At 38.7% G+C, this 21,283-nt stretch overlaps 1 protein-coding gene across 1 annotated transcript in view; it reads left to right on the top strand.

Annotated features, from left to right (window-relative positions):
* The window catches only part of MED27 (mediator complex subunit 27), a 184,885-nt gene that overhangs the window by 119,125 nt on the left and 44,477 nt on the right, over positions 1 to 21,283 (top strand). Inside the window, exon 4 of the mRNA XM_048822906.2 lies at positions 19,928 to 20,021. Coding sequence (XP_048678863.2) covers positions 19,928 to 20,021 — 94 coding nt within the window. The remainder of the gene's footprint in view (positions 1 to 19,927; positions 20,022 to 21,283) is intronic.

Raw genomic sequence — 21,283 nt, 5'->3', positions numbered from 1 at the left:
TAGACACATGCTTATTTTGCTAAGCACATTCACACATTCTAATGTCCCCAGCCCTCTTTTGATTACTGTTGTGGAGCTAAGGAGTTCTGGAAGAAGGTTCCATGCTAGTTAGAAAAAAAACTGTTTCAATACTATTAAAATCGCCAGTATGAATTTTACTGCAGGGTCCTTCTCTCTAACTTACACGTATTGTTACATTATATCACTTACATTGTGTGGTAGCATTATGGATTTATTTAATGCTGTGATCAGGGATCTCTTTGCTTTATATTTAAAAACAAAAAACCCAAGTCCCTGCTCCAAGGTAATTCAATATAAACAACTGTTAAAGAATGTTATAACTGAGAATTTGAATGCTCAGATGTCAGGAAATGTCTGTCTGTCTGACTGAAGGGAGGCCATGAGTGTGCACTTATTTGCGTGTGTAGAGGTGTGAGCTACAATTACTGGGGAATTATAGCTTTGAATTTCCTGACATCTGTGTTTATATTTTCAACAATAATCTCAGGTTAGTGCTGTTTTTGAGATGTTTTCTTTTTTAATTTTTGTGAGTCTCTTCACAGGTGGGATGGAGTGTCCACCCCACACAAGGCCTGACTTGTTAAAAAGGGCCAGTTTACCCTATGAGAGGCTGCACCTAGAGGAGAGTCAGGGCAGATGAGGTCTGATGAATGATGATGCCCAGCTGGGCAAGGGCAGACTGATCTAATATAAAACCAGAAAGTAGAGAGCAAGAGGTGGTGGCAGATAGGAACTTTCCAGTCATCCTCTAGAGAGGAGGGTTTCATCAGCACAGTGACTATCTTTGGCATCAATGGTGACTGCAGCATGGCAGATCACATTGTCAGGATTGGTACCAACCTCGGTGTTGGTACCGAGTGAGAATATGATATCCTTGCTGGTTGTCAGGGCACCGACTTCGGTATCTACCTCAGTGGAAATGCAGCCAACGTATTGAACTTTGCATGAGGCTGGATTTTTGTTTGCTTCTCCGGTGGTTGGCATCTCTATGAAATCTGGATGACTTTGAGGATCCATTGGGATCAAGTTGGCAGCCATCCTCCCCCTCACCTTTGTTCTTGAGACATTGAGAAGGTGGTTGAAACCTTCTTTGTATCCCCGATTAGTACCAGGATTGGTACTATTTCCACAGTAGAGATGGCCTCTTGGTCCAGTGCCTGCTGGCAACTGATGCTATACCCTTATCCTCACTGGCCTCCGTGGAATCCAGGGGAGGTTTGTCGTTCTTTAAAATCCTGATCCTACATCCACTTCACCCAACCATCTCGGGGTATCGGCTCCTCAGCCATTTTGTTGCAAACTCAAGCAGAGATAGCTCCTTTGGAGCATGAGCACACTGAACAGGTATATACAGATATCAGTACTGCAGCAAGAGGTTCCAGTGGTTCATCTTCCTTTGTCCTCATCACCAGATGACTAGGCAGTGCCGGAGTCTTTCTCCCCAGTGCCTGGAGATTTTAAGGAGCATAAAGATCCTCTCAGAAAAATGGCTTCAGCGCCTTGCATATGCAGACTCATTTTGTGCAAGGGAATGTGCATATTCGTGAACACCCATCAGTCTTTGATCCTGGGAAGAGTCGTTCTCCCCATAAGTGAAGCACTGCTGTGGAATACTCCAGCTTCTTTGACACCTATGGCAAAGTGTATGGACAAGTTTTATGTTACTGTGCAGGAGTTGCGTTTCTATTCATGTCCTGCCCCTAACTCGCTTATCCTGACAGCAGCCAAAGAGAGGTCAAACAAGGGAGGTTCAAGACTACGCCGAAGGCCAAGGAAGCAAAGATGTCGAATCTCATGGTCAGGAAAATATATTTGACCACCTCCTTGCAGAATTACATTGCAAACCAGCAAACTCCACTGTCTAAGTATAATTTTGTGAATTGGGATTCAATAGCCAAATTCAATGACAAGTTGCTGGAATCCTCTAAAGAGGAGTTTAGGGCATTTATTACAGAAAGCGTATGGTCTCCATGATGTCTTTTCAGTCGGCACTGGACATAGCTGATGCAGATGGCAGAATTCTGCCATCAGCGGTTATGAACAGAAGGCCCTTGTGGTTGCAGAACTCTGTAATAGTGCCAGATATCCAGCAAAGTGTAGCCAGTTTTTTTTCCTGATAAAACAGATGAGATGTTATTCATTTTAAGGACTTGTGAGCACCCGTGCTTTTTTTTTCACACCAGCCGTGAAAATGTGTCTTTTCACAGTCAGCAACAACAACAGCAGCATGCCTGAGACTACTGGGCCATATGGCCGTGTCTGCTTACGTGGTGTAGCATGTGAGGTAGCATCTTCAGTTGTGGAGGTTGGTCTGTTGCCCCAGTTCCCATTCATTGGACAGACTTATTTGAGTACCCCCAAAAATATTGGACTCGCTGCACTGGTGGACAGATCAGAACAGTGTGTACGAGGGGATTCATTGTACCCATCTTCCATGGAGCCATGTTAAAGATTCAAAGTTTGTGATCAGAGCAGAAGGCGTGCTATCTTGTCAATATGCTGGATCTTCAGGTAGTATATAATGCATGTTGGGCCTTTTGGGATCAGCTTCAGAAAGCAATTGTTCACACACTCATGGACGATACCACCATAATGTATTATGTGAACAAGCAGGGAGGAACCTGCTCCAATCAGTTTGTCAGGAAGCAGTGAAGTCCTGCACTTCTGGAGCCAGGAAGACATCATGTCCACAACAGCACATTTACTGGACTCTCAAAACCAGCTGGCTGGTAGGATTTTCTCAGACAACCATGAGTGGTCCCTGAAGAGCGGTGTAGTGAGGTCCATTTTCAGGGAACAGGGCATTCCTTCCATCAAACTTCTTGGCCCAAAGGACAACAAGAAATGTCAGTTTTGTTCCCGAGTGGGGCTTAGTCCAGGTTCCATATCCAATGTTTTCTCTCTGAACTGGAGAGTGGACCTGATGTATACCTTTTCCCCATGTCCTCTGATTCATCAGATATCCTCAAAATCAAGATAGAATATGCCAAGCTGATTCTTATTGTACTGGCCTGGCCAAAGCAGGTTCTCAGACTGTCGGCTCAGCCTCCCAAGACTCTTCCTCTCCTGCCCAACATGCTGATTTAGCCCATGGCCAGGTTGTCTGTCCTACACTGGGCAATCTACACTTCGTAGAATGGATGGATCATGGCTAAATGAAGAGGAAGGGCAATTTTCAGAAGCAGTTTGGAAAGTCCTGCTAAATAGTAGAAAGACATGTACTAGGCATTTATTTGGCTAAGTGGAAGTGTTTTTTGATTTGGGCAATATCAAAGGGATTTCAACCCATATTGGCTTGTGTTCAGGATAGTTTGGACTGCCTGCTACACTTAGTCCCGGGCCTAGCTCTTAGCTTCTTGAGAGTTCATTTGGCGATGATCTCAGATTTCCATATTCCTATCCAAGGAAAGTCGGTTTTCTCAAACTCCATTTCTGAAGGGTATTGTTTGCCTCTGTTCACCGGTGTAGGAAATGGTGTCATACTTTGCTGTCTGCCCTTATGGGTCCTCTGTTTAAGTTGATAGCAACCTGCTTGTTGTCTCTCCTTTCCCAGAAGAGAGCCTTTCTGGTGGCTAGAACATCTGCAAGAAGAATCAGCAAATTACAGACCTTAATGGCAGAATCTCCTTATATTCAGTTATTTCAAAGACAAGGTGGTCCTTTAGGCTACATCCAAAGTTCTTGTCTAAGGTAGTGTCATAGTTTCACCAATTTATTTACTTACCTATATTTTTTCCTGAGTTATACACAAATGTGTATTAGCAACATCTCCATACCTGAGATGTGAGGTAGTGCTTGGCAGTCTACTTGGAGAGGACTAAACCATTTTGTTCATCTTGTTGACTTTTGTCTGCTGTGTGGATCGGATGAAAGGTTAGCCAGTCTCTACTCAAATGATCTCCAGGTGGATAACTTCCTATATTACCACAGCTTATGTGGTAGTTCAGATGATGCCCCCACAGTCATTACAGGCCCATTTGACAAGAGCATAAGTTTTAGCGATGATCGATCACATTTCTCAGCAATGTCTCAATTTTGGCTTCCATGGTCTTCCATACATACTTTTGCTAGACATGCTATTACCATGGCACCTAGATCAGACATGAACTTTGGGAAGGCTGTTGTGCAGTCACTGTTTAAATAGACTCCAAGCCTCACCATCTACCGAAAATGCTTGGGAGTCATCTGGGTGGAATACACATCTCCAACCACTCAAAAAAGAAAAGATGGTTATATATCTGTACTACTTAACTGTTGTTCAAGATTTTGGTGCCGACATGTAATCAACTACCCTCCCACTGTACTGGAGTCTTTGGCCTTGGATTTCTGTGCAAAGGAATTGAGAGAAGTAAGGCCAGCACTTCCTTTATGTAGCCGGGGAGGGGCTAAGGCCACAGAGCTCAAGCACCACCCCTATGGGTACTGTTAGTTAAAAATTCTGTGTCTTTAGTGCGCTGGGTGCGCGCACCTGAGTGGAATATACATCTGCACCTACATTCCAAAGAACAACAGTTTCCTTACAGTTACATAACTATCTTTTCCTTAACAACCAAAATATCACTACCTATCACTACCAGTGTAGAGTCTAAAATAAACTAAGGGAAACAATTAAAAACTCATACCCCTTAGAGTTTGGAGTTTAGCCTGATGACTTTTTAGATGCATGCTGGTTCAGCTATTTGAAATTTGCAGGTCTTTGCTGCATTTTTTTAAAGTGCTTTTGACGTCACTGTTGTATTTTATAAATTACTTACCTGAGGGTGATATTGCCAGGTAAGCCTGAAAGTAAATCTGCAGAAAAGATTTCTTTTGAATTTGCCCTGTCATTCCCCCTCCCCCCCCCCTTCAGGCCTTCAGAAACATCATCTTGTGAAAGTAAAAGAAAAATAAGTGAGAATTCTCAGTGGTGTGTGGTTCACCTACGCAAAATTCTTCAGAGCTTGCTCTACGGGAAGAGATATAAATGAAAAGATGGCTGCATCTTAAATTTGCAGTTCAGTTTGGGCTTTGATCCGGCAAGGAGTTCCTGGCATGGGTGAATGTTCTGGTGTTCATGTGTTGCATTGGGGCTTGTCTACACTGTATAGAAAGTTGTACTACTTTATCTATACTTGTACAGTTAAAGCAGTACACCGTCCAGTGAGGATTTGGTTATGTTGGTGTAAAAGTGCTTTATACCATATACCTATTTCTGTAAGGGATGGGGAATAACTTATACTGGTATAAGTCAATGTGTTCACACTAGGACTTTTAATAGATTAATTATTTTAGTAAAATTAAAATAAAATAAAAATTCACATTCCTAACGGAAAACTTTTAACAGTTAAACTTTTAAGTACCAACCAGACCTTGGAGTTTGGTTGACCAGAGTTTGCTCCCTTGATTCCTCAGGACATCATAGACAGCACAATCATCCTTTTGACATAGGGAAAAAATTGTGTTTGTCTCTCCAGATGATCTGCCTGTCCTCCTTGAGAGACACTTAATAATGTGCTTGGGTTGGCTGCCTGAGAGAAATGCAGTTTTCCTCTATGGTGCAGCAAGAATTAGAGTCTTAAGGGAGTAGTGAAAGAATTAGGCAGTGTGAGAGGGGGAGTAGTTCGAAACAAGCTGAAATGTAGGCAGGAGCAGCCTTGAGTTGCTCTGAGAATGAAGATGTGGAAAAAGAGAAGGAACCCAGAGAAGGGATTCAGAAAAGGGGAAGATGGCATTGAAGCAGCTGGAGGAGGCTGAACAATGAAGAGGAGAGAAGCAAGGAGGTTACAGTAGCTGAAATGAAGGATGATCAAGGCATACTAATGGATTTTATCAAGAGTCAGAAAATGAAGGGTGGATTTTAGAGACATTGAGATTTTGATGAGAGCCAAAAACTTCTGGAATTTTGGGAAAGGGACTGAGGTGTGTTTCCATCTTCAAAGCATGAATCTTCTGCTCATGCCAGCTGTCTAATTGAATGTTTCAAATCTGGTTGCTTTCTCAATGTGAGAATTTATTGAATCTCCCTTCAGGCGCTCTCCACTGCCCATCTGAGCATGCAGTGTCATTTCACGAGAACTGGCAGAGATCACTGGTTTAATAATTATTGTTAATGGGTACTGCTGGAAAGTCTGCTATGGAGCTGAATTTGCTATGTGCAAAGGCTTGCGCAGCAGATAGCTGTGGAATTAAATTATAATTTTCACCCCAAGATTAATAAATTGTATTAGTATAAAAATTACACTAGAACTGTGGTTTTCCTATTTTTAGTACTATCTTCAGTACACATAATGCCTGACATCTGCTTATTCTCTTTATCAGAGTGGTAATAATTAAAACTCCACCACTATCAGTAACCTTAAATCACATACGTTTACTACCTGGGTGCAGTGCTTACTGTTAGTCTGAAGTCTAGTGACTACTTATGGTAGCGAGCACTGTGTTTGGTTTGCAGGATCAGGCCCATCCATTTAAAATCTGTTGCTAATACTCTCAAACTATTCTTCAGTTGCTTTTGGATGAAAGCAGTTGGAAAATGGGTAGAATATACTTAAAAACTCCAGTGGGTTCTTATGAATACTTATTTAGTTTTACCTTAAAACTATTATTCTGAACTTCATTGTGTACTTGTCTAGATTTAATAAAAGTACCTATACCAAAGTATAGATTATTATATATTTACTTTAAAAAAATCAATATAGAATTCTATTGAATGAATGTCCACTAAATATCTAATTCACCATAAATAAGATGTTCATTTCCTCAACTAACTTATTCCTTAGTGAGCCCACTCATCAGAAAAAGACTGAAAAAATAAACAAGCCTTACGGCATAGATTGAAAGCCAGTAAATCCAGGCTAAATCAGACAGGGATGGGGATCTAAGTTCCAGAGTTATGGACCCTTGAGGTGAAAATGCCCCCATCCTGGAAGATGGAGGCAGTCTCTGAGGTGTCCAGATCCCAAACATTTTTAGGCCTTTATAGGTCAAAGTGAATAGTTTAATTTTCAGCCACTGTAGATAATAGAGCAGAGGGCACAGATGCTAACAACTTACAGGCTTCTGCTATTTTACATTGTTGCTCTGCTGTGGAGGATTGTGACTCTCTTTGGAATCTGCTGGTCCACTACAGTGTTTTGAATGTCAAACTGAATATAATAGTGCTCATGACCATAGCATTTGCCAGATTTATTCCTGTTGTGTATCTCTCTTGTCTCCTCGAGAATTACTCCATGTCAAATTCTTTGTGAAGCGGCAGTGTTGTAAACATAATGGTGATTTTTCACTAACCTTTTGGTTTACCAGGATATCTGCTAATCAGGATGATTTGTGGGTGTGAAATCTTATTCTGTTGTTGTTGTTAGGCAATACTGCAATAAACATGATTAAGTACCAGCCAAAACAGGGCTCATTTTATGTTGGGCAGTATAGGTGGTCTTTGCCCTGAAGAGTTTACAATTTAAATAGACAGGACAGATGCAAGGTGGAGGAAGGGGTATAACATACAAGAAGAATGAACATTATAATGAGCTGATTTATTGTTGACATAATTACCACTTATATATAAAGGAGTAAGAAGGCACCAAAAGGACAGCCATGCTCAAAGCATGTAGAGTGCTGTGTGGGTAGAATATAACAATAGCTGGATGATTTATCAGAACACTGGCTTATTCACAGAATTGAAAGAGGAGCAGGACTCACCAATTTCAATTAAGATTTGAAGTGATAGGCAGAGGGGTACATTGTTAATTGTGGATTTGATGGCATCTAGGGAGAAACTTCAAGATAGCCTTAGAACTTGACCCAAGAAGAGATTCCATCTGTTTTCAGGTGTGTTTTTTTTTTTAAAAGGCATCGACATCTTGTCCTACCACAATCCCATAGATTGCATTACGAGAAGTATTACAGGAGGTCCAGAGCAGAAGGTTTAGCTCTGGTCTGGTCTGAGATCAAGCATCTCTAGCACCCTGAATGAACCAGAATCTGGTGCCTGCTGCTGTATAAGCTATTTGGATAAATACTGACCCACAGCTCTAAAGAGATGCTGTGATTTGTGATACACTGAGTTATTACTCAGCCTGAAAGCTGACTCTGGTTTGATTAACCTGAGTAAAAGGAACCAAAACTAGTGCTGAAGAAAGACTTAGAGAAAGAAGCCTGGTAAGATATAACTTAGACTACGTTTCATCAATGAAAAAACAGAACCTGGAAGAATAAATTAATTTAAGCAAACAAGAAAAAAGTTGCTTTAGTACACAAGTGGTTATTTTGGGAGAGTTTCCTCTCCTGCTCTCCAGAACACCCTGAATCACTGTTCTAGCAGGACAGCAGCACAGTTTGTTTATCCCATGCATAAGAGTTTTCCACCCACTCTACAAGTATGATTAAACCCTGTTGTCTGGGCAGGAGTGGAGCAATATTCAGAGTTTAACAAGTCTTACAAATGTATCTTTTCTTTTCCTAATATGTTTTGGGTAATATTTGTTCTCCCTCCCTTCTCCCTCGGTCCCAGCCACAACCTCAAAACAGTGATTATCAATACAAACATTTTTAATGTTTAGATTTTTGTATTGAGTGGAAAAAAAGAACAGCATGCATCTTAAACGCTATGTGGGATAAATGCTATTTAAATCTTGCCTGAGCTGCTAAACATCACGCTAACATTGGATCACTGGATCTAATCCAGTAAAAAAAAAAAAAAAAAAAAGAGGTCATGTTAGAAAACTAAGCCATCTGTCCAATGTAGAATTGAAAGGCTTTTATAATGAATTACTTGTCCCTTTTACTCTTTTTGGGGAAGTGGGGTAGCTAGGAGGGAATCAAAGAGCATTATCGGAGCCGTGGCTGCAAAGCTGGCTTCTGAATTACTCCTACGTTGTAAACCTGATCTTTTTAGCAAACAACTGTATCTGAGTGTTCTGCAGAACTAATTAGTGTATTAGAAACAGCATTTTGTAACTGGCTTGGCGATAACATATGGCACAGCTTCAGAAGTGTCTACTGTCTGTTCCAGGCATTGCTCTTCTAATATAGGCTAGATGATTTTTATATGCTTATTGGCAACACTACTGGGAGGTTTTCAAAGAACTTTGACTCTCTGCTTTCCCTTTCCAGAGCTGATTTTTATGAATTTTTATAACAAAACAAAAAGATTATAGCATTTAGAATTAACTTTGGAGTCTCTGCTAATGTTTATGAAGTAGATGGTTGTCTTTGATTTCACCGATTGTTAATATAGCACTTGTTTATGGGAAAACTATTCTACCACCTGAAAACAGTATTACAAAACAGCCAGCAATAATGATGATCTGGGCACAGCACTCCAAGTCAGATCTAATTTTGTTTGCCAAATTTCACTGCATGTTTAAATGCATGTTAATGAATAATAAGTATTCACCAGTTAGAGTATGGATTTTCCATTGAAGATATTCTTGTAAAGAATAATATCCTTTTGTTGTGAAGTTTGGAGTCCCACACTGCTCTCAGTTCAAGACATGATCCTAAGATATGCTGGGAACTTGAAGTTCCCATTGATTTCAGGATATGTCTGATTTGGCCCATTTATAAATTAAATGGAGAAACAAATCAGCTTTATTCTTGGATGAAAAAGCTAAGTTTGAATGAAGTGCAGAAGTGTTGAGAAGAGTGGGATAGTAGGGGAAGAGGAAGAAGGACAAGTGCAGTGTAAGGAGCAGGAAGATATATCTAAAGCCAATGTGGAGATAAACATGATACAATGTGTATGTGGTAGGGAATCTGATTTAAAGCCAAAAGAGAACTTCTAGGGTGTGGGAACAGGGTTTAAAAGCTGTTGTTACAGCTTCATTAGAAAATCCACCATTTTGACCAACTGGTGCATTAGATTTGATAAGATTTAAAAATTAAAAATCCTGTTGGTCTGTTTTTCTTTTGTGTCTGCGATGTGACAAAAGCGCCAGATTTTCTGACCTCTTCCCTTGTATTGAAAGATGCCCAATTTTTCATCAAATATATTTCAAATAATTTTTTCTCCTTTCCACTATTCCCTCTTGTATTTTTCTCAAGCACTTACTCTAACCAATGTTTATCAGCACTTGAAGCTTTCAAATCTGTAAACTGGAGAAAGTTGAGAAACATAATAAGTATATTGGAATACTTCCCTTCTGATCTGAGAATTGGTACGATAGCAGTCACAAAAGTAGAATTAGACTTCTCTACAGCACTTACTTCATATTTATTTTTATTTCAAATATTTGTACTTTAAAAAATAAAAGAAATAGTATTTTTCAATTCACTAATACAAGTACTGTAGTGCAATCTGTTTATCATAAAAGTTGAACTTCTAATGTAGAATTTGAATGCAGTTTTTTAATACATAAAATAAAACAATATAAAACTTTAGAGCCTACAAGTCCACTAAGTCCTATTCCTTGTTCAGCCAATCACTCAGACAAACAAGTTTGTTTACATTTTCAGGAGATAATGCTGCCCGCTTCTTGTTCACAATGTCGCCTGAAAGCGAGAACAGGTGTTCGCATGGCACTTGTAGCTGGCTTTGCAAGATATTTATATGCCAGATATGCTAAAGAGTCATATGTCCCTTCATGCTTCAACCACCATTCCAGAAGACATGCGTCCATGCTGATGTTGGGTTCTGCTCAATAACAATCCAAAGCAGGGCGGACCAGCGCAGGTTCATTTTCATCATCCTAGTCAAATGCCACCAGCAGAAGGTTGATTTTCTTTTTTTGTGGTTTGGGCTCTATAGTTTCCTCATCAGAGTGTTGCTCTTTTAAGACTTCTGAAAGCATGCTCCACACCTCGTGTTAGGATATAGATATTCAGGCCTGTCTGTAAAGGCCTATACTCTAAGAATTTAGGTGTATTCTTATTACTTAGCTACTTATAGAGGTATAAAAGAGAGAATCAAAATCACTGTCTGCCAGTGTAAGGTCCTTCTCTTACTGTGACAGTCTGAGGCCCTGTGCTTAGGCTAAGGCCTTTGGCTAAGCAATAGAGGCAGCCATAAGCTAGGAAGCGACCAGTCACCTCCTCACATCCCAAACTAGTCACATTGAAATAAGGTGCTATTGGGCTGTTAGGAATACAATCCTGTCCTGATAATGCCCATCGCCTCCAGAGAAAGGGAAGTGCCTAGAAAATGTAAAAGGAAACTTAGTTTGATAGCATCCTGTCTGACAAGAACTCACTTATCAATAGCTGGGGTGTGAAATCCTCACTTCTGTATTGTTTTGTGATTATAGTTCCCACTTTGCTATTGTTTGTCTGTATAATCTCTCTCTGGTTCTGTGATTGTTCCTGTCCGCTGTATAATTAATTTTGCTGGGTGTAAACTAATTAAGGTGGTGGGATATAATTGGTTACATAATCATGTTACAATATGTTAGGATTGGTTAGTTAAATTTCAGGAAAATGATTGGTTAAGGTATAGCTAAGCAGAACTCAAGTTTTACTATATAGTCTGCAGTCAATCAGGAAGTAGGTGGGTGTGTGGGTGGGGGAAATGGGAACAGGGAATGGGGTGGGGAAATTGGAATCATGTTTTGCTAAAGGGGGAAATGGAACAGGGAATGGGGGTGGGGAAATTGGAATCATGTTTAGCTAAAGGGGGAAATGGGAACAGGGACATAGGTAAGCCTCTGTGGTGTCAGAGCTGGGAAGGGGGACACTAAGGAAGGAAACTGGAATCATGCTTGCTGGAAGTTCACCCCAATAAACATTGAATTGTTTGCACCTTTGGACTTTGGGTATTGTTGCTCTCTGTTCATGCGAGAAGGACCAGGGAAGTAAGTGGGTGAAGGAATAAGCCCCCTAACACCTCGTTCCTCTCAGATTTTGGAAGGCACTTCAGATTCTTAAATGTTGGGTCCCGTGCTGTAACTATCTTTAGAAATCTCACATTGGTACCTTCTTTGTGTTTTGTCAAATCTGCAGCGACAGTGTTCTTAAAATGAACATGTGCTGAGTCATCATCCGAGACTACTATATCGTGAAATATATGGCAGAATACAAGTAAAATAGAACCGGAGACATACAATTCTCCCCCAAGGAGTTCAGTCACAAATTTAATTAATGTACTATTTTTTTAACGAGTGTCATCAGCATGGAAGCATCTCCTGTGGAATGGTGGCCAAAGCATAGGCATATGAATGTTTAGCATATCTGGCACGTAGATACCTTGCAAAGCCAGCTACAAAAGTCCCATGTGAATGCCTGTTCTCACTTTCTGGTGACATAGTAAATGAGAAGTGGGCAGCATTATCTCCTGAAATTATAAACAAACTTATTTATCTTAGTGACTGGCTGAATGAGAAGTAGGACTGAGTGGACTTGTAGGCTCTGAAGTTTTGCATTGTTTTGTTTTTGAGTGGAGTTACGTAATAAAAAAAAATCTACATTTGTAAGTTGCTGTCATAAATATAAAGGGAAGGGTAAACCCCTTTGAAATCCCTCCTGGCCAGGGGAAAGCTCCTCTCACCTGTAAAGGGTTAAGAAGCTAAAGGTAACCTCGCTGGCACCTGACCAAAATGACCAATGAGGAGACAAGATATTTTCAAAAGCTGGGAGGAGGGAGAGAAACAAAGGGTCTGTGTCTGTCTGTATGCTGGGTCTTTGCCGGGGATAGACCAGGAATGGAGTCTTAGAACTTTTAGTAAGTAATCTAGCTAGGTATGTGTTAGATTATGATTTCTTTAAATGGCTGAGAAAAGAATTGTGCTGAATAGAATAACTATTTCTATCTGTGTATCTTTTTTGTAACTTAAGGTTTTGCCTAGAGGGGTTCTCTATGTTTTTTGAATCTAATTACCCTGTAAGATATCTACCATCCTGATTTTACAGGGGGGATTTCTTTATTTCTATTTACTTCTATTTTTGTTAAGTCTTCTTGTAAGAAAACTGAATGCTTTTTCATTGTTCTCAGATCCAAGGGTTTGGGTCTGTGGTCACCTATGCAAATTGGTGAGGCTTTTTATCCAACATTTCCCAGGAAAGGGGGGGTGCAAGTGTTGGGAGGATTGTTCATTGTTCTTAAGATCCAAGGGTCGGGGTCTGTAGTCACCTAGGCAAATTGGTGAGGCTTTTTACCAAACCTTGTCCAGGAAGTGGGGTGCAAGGTTTTGGGAAGTATTTTGGGGGGAAGGACGCGTCCAAACAGCTCTTCCCCAGTAACCAGTATTAGTTTGGTGGTGGTAGCGGCCAGTCCAAGGACAACGGGTGGAATATTTTGTACCTTGGGGAAGTTTTGACCTAAGCTGGTAAAGATAAGCTTAGGAGGTTTTTCATGCAGGTCCCCACATCTGTACCCTAGAGTTCAGAGTGGGGGAGGAACCTTGACAGTTGCATTTCATGATAAAGAGATTGCACTACAGTACTTGTATGAGGTGAACTGAAAAATACTGTTTCTTTTGTTTATCATTTTTACAGAGCAAATATTTGTAATAAAAATAATAATATAAAGTCAGCAATGTACTCTTTGTATTCTGCGTTGTAATTGAAATCAATGTATTTGAAAATGTAGAAAAATATCCAAAAATATTTAATAAGTTTCAATTGGTATTTTATTGTTTAACAGTGTGATTTTTTTTTTTTTTGAGTTAGTCGCATGAGTTAACTGTGATTAATGGACAGCCCTACTTTACTTTTGGTAGACCTGGCTTTTCAGATCAGACTCACTCAAGAAATCGTCATCATGTGGTGTACATGCAGATGGTATGATTTAATGTTGTTCACTCTTTTGTCCGTTTTCCTAAATGGGGGTGCAGGGAGGAACTATTTAGAGGGGCAGAGGGCTGTTCTCTATTTTTCTTCCTTTTCATATATTTATCAGATTGTTTATTGATACAATAGCAGATTCTCCACATGTCATTTGCCTTCCATCCCTCTGCCTGACTCACAATTCTGGCTGATTGTCTTAACCAAAGGCATTCTCTTTTAAACCAATTTACTGCCTCTTAAAGATTCAGGATGTATTTTTTTCCATAATAAATCTCTCGCCAATATTTTCTCCTCTTTATATAATATCAGTTATTGACACATACCAAATCTGTGTCCATGACATGGTATCTGAATGCAATGGAAATTAGAACAAGCATGATATCCAGGCTGTGGAAAAGAGATAGAAGAACGATGGAATAGTATATCTAGGCCAGCCTCCCTTGCCATTTGCCTATTACATATTTAATGATTCTGCATGAGAGCCTTGAGCTTGGATAGTGGAACATAAAGAGAGTTCATCTCCTTGTCCAGTGCCTCCATTCTGGAAAATAAAATATTTGTAGATAGCTTTCTTATTGTTCACTGACAATGCATTTGCCTAGTCTTCTGGAATCCTACTAGTACTAGCTTTGACTTTCCTTTGATCAGTGTTGTGCTTTGTAAAATAGACTCCACAAATATTTTTCTGTGCTTAAATACCATACCCACAATAAGAATGTGTGGAATTTGGTATAGGGTCTTTGTTGGCAATAGTATAAGAGTAGGGCCTCGAGATGAAGAAATGGTTGAATATCTTCTGCTTTAACCTTATAGAAGTGGGAAGCAGGGAACTCAAACTCTAGACTAATTCAATACCTCTGCAGGACAGAGTAGAATATAAGAAAGGTGGGAGTAGCTCCTTAGCTGAGGAAGTAGGATAGAGTAAGTCCCAAAGGAAGGAACTATTGAAGCGGACAAGTCTGGAGTGCAAAGACTTAGTTTGGGGTAAGAGACCCCTAGGAGCAGTTACACCTGAGAACTTGGAGAAGCGTACAGTATATACAGGTTCATATAGTGTTGTGTTTGAATGGTCTTTTAATAAACAAACAACATGGAAAAGTGGCCTTTCGAGTTGGATTGGTTTAAATCAGTGATTTTAATAGTTTGAATCATGATTTAAATCAGCAATCAGGGAACCTTGATTTAAATAATATCTTATTTTGACTTTTGTACTTAGATATTTTCCTAAAGAAAGATTTGTTCTTATTGGTTGGTAACCATTAAAACGTTGATTTGTAACCAAATATATCCTTTACACTAAATTGGATACTACTGTTTGCTAACCAGAAATAGTATATCCATACATATTTATTTAAGCAATTATATAACTTAATAACCTGCATTTATTCAAATTCTTGACTCTAACATTTTTAATTATGTTAGAAAATGGTGAATGGTGTATTTTTTATTTACTAGATAATTTTTTAGTTGGGATTTGTGTCAAGCTACATTTAGATGGAAATGGGAATTAATTAAAAATATACAAAAACTGCATTTTAAAACTGCTTTTATTAGTTAAATAAAACTACTTTAAATGTGCTAATACATAAGGGGAAAAAGCTTATCAAAGTACATTTTGGATTTAAAATGGATTCCTCAAACAAAGAAAATATTAACCATCGTTAGTCAATTAACCATAGTTAGTCAATTAATTTTGGTTGCCATTGACCAGATTTTCAAAGGTATTTTAGCACCTAAAGATGCAGACAGGTGCCTAGTGGGATTTTTCAAAAGCTCCTACACAGGTTAGGCACCTAACTCCCCTTGAAATCAATGGGAATAGGTGCCTAACCTCTGCTTGAGAACATTTGAAAACCCCACCAGGTGCCTATCTGCATCTTTAAGTGCCTAATGCATTTGAAAATCTGTCCCCATGCCCCTCAAGTTTTTAAGTTGAGTAGATCTCATCCTCTCCCGCCTGTTTTTATTCATAGATTGGAAGAGGAAGCAAGATTTCCTGCTTTCTCAACACCCAATCGATTTCTTAAATTTGAACGAATTAATGCAAATGAAGAAAATGTTGTTTCTGCACCTGCTATCTAAACTGAACCCAAATATAATTAAGGCAAAACCTTTTCTGGACAATTGAAATTGAAAATACTTCCATTTGCTCAATTCTAAAGACTGAAAATAATATACATTCTTAATGCAGTACATGGCATTGTGACAAATTTAGATAGTTTGAGTAGATCTCAAAAGGAAGATGTTTTCCCCTGATTATATATCTTATTAAAAAAGAAGCCGCTCTTTAACTCATTAGAATTTGAGGAGGCCTCAATTACAAATCCTGTTGCTGTCCTGTGCCAGCTGACTCAGGCTCACAGGGTTTGGGCTGCAGGGCTGTTTAACTGCAGTGTAGATATCTGAGCTTTGGCTGCAGCGCAGGCTCTAGGACCCTGTGAGGTGGGAAGGTGCCAGAGCTCGGGCTGCAGCCCAAGCCGTAACGTCTACATTGCAATTAAACAGCCCCGCAGCCCAAACACTGCAAGCCCAAGTCAGCTGGCACAGGCCAGCCGCGGGTGCCTAACTGCCGTGTAGACATACCCATTGATGCAGTGCTTTTATTTATTTAAATGATGTTAATAGGTTCTGGGAAGTTTAGGCCTTAATGCTGATTGTGGTAATTTCAAATTTAACTTTAAACAGATTTTTTTTAAGGAAAGGTATTTAAATTTTATAAAGTCTGATATTTAAAATGTCATTTTTTAATCCATCCTCTGACCTTTCCTATCAGATTGTGGATTGCAAGCGTTGATGTGTATTCAGTTTTCACCTTTTCTAAGTGTAATATAGAGGTTTCAAGTGGTGTTTGGGAGAATACATTTAATAGGCAACATTTATCTTAATGTACATTCACTATTTCATAAACTGGGACAGCTTCCTATATCTAGAATATGATGACATGGTGAGCTATAATAGCACAGTAAAATAATTGCTTCTTTTTAATGCAAACCACTGTGGTGTTGTATTCTAAAGAGACTAGTTATGATTTGGATCTGTCCTTAAAAAACAAAGAAAAACCTAACTTTTCTAGTATAGATATAAGATTTAGCATTATTTTAACTTTCCTTACATAGTAAAATACAGAACATGTCAATGTTGGTGTGAGCCTGGCTTTATATATGCCAGACAAGTGGCATAATACTTCTAAACATTCATTTTTCATTCAATTTTAATTATCACCTGAAACTCCAAAATCTGTTGCCACAGCTTTTTATTTAAATCTGCAATAATTTGCATTGTTGTGTCCAAGGCTATGATGTGTATTGATTGCGGATCTGTTAAGGAGAAACTCCATGTTTCTTAATTAGCATATGGTTAGCAATGACCTCTTTTTTCACACACAAGTGACAGCTGAATTTGCTTTTTGCAGAGTCTGGAGTAACTGGATTCAAGTCACACAGACATATGCTTAGAATAGAAACATATCAGATGTAGGAAAGTTTAAAGTGACAGTGATACATATCATTGATATGTATACTATTTATCTTGGAGCTTTGTCATGCATTTCTCCTCTTTCACCATTTTAAGGAAGATGTTCCTTGCTTTCACTGATTCTGACTCCACTATCAATTTCATTTGCATGGATAAAAACCATTAGTTTCCCTCTTCCCCCTTGTAACAGGAAGGATGGAGCAGTTTTTTACGTTAAAATGTTACAGTAGTTCCCTTCTTTACTTGTAATAAGAGGGTCGAGTTCACCAATTGCAAGAGCAGGTACAACTCCACTGACTTACTGATGATGCCCAGCAGTGAATTTGGGTTAACTGCAAGATAGCAATCAAAGCTTAAATGTCCCCAGTGAAAAGACTCCTTTGGGTTTTTTAAACAAATAAGACTAAAAAGAATAATTTAAAACATAGTTTAAAAAGCAAAATCTCAAAATTGCTTATCCTCCTTAAACAGTTCAAATAATTCCACGAGAGAAATAGTTTTTAGATGCAGAAATGTTTTACTTTCACTTTTGTGGTGGTTAGTTAATATTCTGAAAACTCTTTTCAAAGCCTAAGTGAGTGCTCACATGAAAACATGTCCACGTATACCTTCTTCCATTTGTAGCTCAGCAAGTCATGCTGTTTATAGATGCATTCGGCAGCAACCCACTAGCACCCCATCTGATCCTGTCCTTAAAGAGCCAGAGAGCATGCCCTGTATTTTTCTGCTTTGAAAAGGGTTTAACTTTTTCAGAATACAAAGATTTTATGGTGGGTTTTTATTATTCCAGTGGCACAGTTCACACCACTAGAGTTAAGCTTTTCTATAAACCCTTGTTGTCAGTGGCTTATAACTTTGATATAAAAAATCCCTCCAGGCTGTTACTTAGTAATAATGGTCTCAGACTTCTGTTTCAAACTTTTTTGAGTTGTGGTACATATAAAAAGATATTTGAATTAGTTTTAAAACACTAATTTTTTTAAAAATCAAAAATAAATTTGCTCAACTATTGCAAAAATAAAAACAGTCAACATGGGGGTATGAGAACTCTGAAAAACTTTTTTAAAGCAACTTGATGGTTACGAAAGTGATTTTTTTTAAAATATTTCAGTTCATTTTTACAAATATACTTTAAAGTTATTAGTACACAAAATAGTCTAAATGATATTGTATTTTGAACGTATATGTATATTTTTAACGTTCATGTTATGGTTCTAAACTTTGACTTTACTCATGAGCAGTAACTATTTTCATGAGTATTTTTAATATGTGTTTGCATTCATCTTTATAACGATAGTACTTGTGCATCATTATTTCAGTGTGGAGTTAGGTTGCAATATTATCTTTATTATCAATAATTATTACTTAATTCACCATAAGTGTGCATAGTGCCTTACAGACAAAAAGTACAAGTTCCTTCCTGAGGTGTTTATAATTTAAATTCCATGAAGTACAAAAGGTTTGCTTTCTGAAATAGTGTATGTAGGTGGGGTGCTATAAAATCTTTAGGACCAACACTTCAGAATAGCTATATTAATCTGGCATTGTAAAGCCACGAATGAATTATGTAGGTCTTCTCAAACAAGAGGCAATATAAACTTTATGGCACCTCATGCTCCCACATGTTGTCACACATTCAATATAATTTTGCCAGAGTGAAGTGATTTTTTGAAAAAAATCACTTATTCTCATCTAGTTTAGAATTATTTCTTTATTGCTCCTCTCTCTGCTTTCACATTGGGTTGCCTTGTTTACCACAATATATTAAACGTGTGTGACTCTTTGAAGTATGTTAGTTACTAAGGAAACACAGCTGTCATTCGCAAAAAGAAAAGGAGTACTTGTGGCACCTTAGAGCTACAGCTCACTTCATCGGATGCATCCGATGCTGTAGCTCACGAAAGCTCATGCTCAAATAAATTGGTTAGTCTCTAAGGTGCCACAAGTACTCCTTTTCTTTTTGCGAATACAGACTAACACGGCTGTTACTCTGAAACCTGACAGCTGTCATTGGTATGAATGGAGTTCAATGAGATCACATTGCTAGAATTTCAGTGCTGAACTTCTGTTTCCTATTGCATTCTACCATATTATTCAAAGGTTGCATTTGTGAGCATTTTGTGTGCATTTCGTATTGCTCCAAAGTGATCTTCCAGTTTGCTGCTCTTCTCGCATTCAGCTTTGCTGGTGTGTGTCAGAGATGGTTGAATGGAATGTAAAAAACTTATAGCATGCACCCAACTCTGACTGATGAGTTGGAAGGATGATATCTGAATTAGTGATTATTACAAATGTAATACAAAGTCAGTTTATATAATGTCATGGAACAATCCTTGACCAGTAACTGATGGCAAGTGGTATGACAGAAAAGTGCTTAAAAAGTATTTTGGGAGCACAGCCTTAGAAATGCTTGAAAATTCTAGAGGAGTTTTGCCATGAAGGTATGGAGGGAGTCTACTGATTTCAGGTGCTCTGTAGTAGGAGGAATTCTCTCACCTTTGGAAATGCAGTAGCTAATTAGGAAGAGGGGAGGGAATCAGCCATCCACCTCTTCTTCCTTTCCTCACCATTCCTTGCACACATTGGCTGGAATAAAACTTCTGGCTTGTTACCTATTGGATGGTTTGTCAAGATGGATTTTGAAAACTGTACCACAATCTGTTTGTGATTATTTTCATTGGTGCATATGTGGCATAAATAGACTTCTAAAATTTTTGGGTTTTTTTGTTTTGTTTGGTAGGTATGTTGATGATGTGATCAGCCGCATTGATAGGATGTTCCCTGAAATGTCTATCCATTTATCCAGGCCAAATGGAAGCTCTGCAATGCTTCTGGTAAGTTCCACCATTTGGTTTTGAGGTAATCCAGTGGGGGTTGAATGCTTAAAGGACTAATTTGCTGTTCTTAAAATGAATATTGCTAAAGACTCAAGTACATTTCAGAGTAGTAGTGTCCTGAGGCGGTACAATAATGTAGTTCATTTCTTCCTCTTGGTAAGGAAGATGGGAAAATATATTTGACTTAGTCCGAAAGCAAAAAGTACTGATCCAGTCCTGGAAGTCGTATTGGCAGAGTTCAGAATCAGGAGGACTTTGTGGGAATCAGCCCATGGACATTGCAAAATGTGATTCCCAAGATCGCTCTGCATTTCTGATGGAGAGTTGCAGGAAAGATTATTAATTGAACAGGAAAAGCATTAAATGAGTTTGAGGGGAAAATACATGTCTTTAATTTTTGCACTGATAAAAAGTTTGATAAATAACATCAGAATGACTGAGAGTCATTTGACAGTAAAAAGATTTTGCCGTCTTGACTATGATCCTGATTCTGCAGCATTGAAGTAAAGGAAGTGTTGCCATTGAGTGCAGTGGGAGCAGGATCAAGTCTTGTTGCTGATTCTTAATTGGAGAAGCAAATATTCTTAGTATTAAGATCTTCCTATTATCCATATTCTCCTACTTTGATTTAGTGAAGGGATTAATCTTTTAATTTAGAGGGCTTTTTGTTTTGAAAAGAAAAGTAAATGGTCAAAAATAGCTCCTCTCTCTAAAGGGATTAATGTGCTACTTTAACATCCAAACTATTAGATATGATTGCGGAAGACTGAGTCTACCCAGCCTCAAACACGTTAACCGTGCCTTCAGCAGCATTATGAGGGAGGGTGAGTTTAATGGGGTAAAAAAATCCCAGTGAAATAAGTTTGTCAAATTATTTCTGGGTCATTGAGTTTCTGTTCCATGATCTAGTCAGGAATTTGGCATCGGAGTGAATGAGCAGTAAAGACTGGATTATCGATAAACAGGTCTGAGATATTAGAGTTTCTTCTGTTTGAGTGAGCAAGCTTTTATTCCACAAGGACCTATCAGCCACATCAATTTTCACATGCAGCTGCTGCGTTAATGTCAAGACGAGAGCATTTAAAATTTTTAGGGTAGAAGATTAACCTGTTGAAGGGTTTTGAGCAGTGGCTGTATGACACTTTTAATGTAGTTAGCTATTTTTGTGCTATCAAGGTGAGTGATAGAAGTCCCATTTTTTGGCACATTTAAAATAAAACAAAAAAATATATACTATGGGTGGGAGAGGAAGTGGATGG

The sequence above is a fragment of the Caretta caretta genome, chromosome 16 (genome assembly GCF_965140235.1).
Source record: "Caretta caretta isolate rCarCar2 chromosome 16, rCarCar1.hap1, whole genome shotgun sequence".
Taxonomy (NCBI): Eukaryota; Metazoa; Chordata; order Testudines; family Cheloniidae; genus Caretta; species Caretta caretta.
Note: the sequence above shows the minus strand (reverse complement) of the source record. Positions and strands in the feature narration are given on the sequence as shown.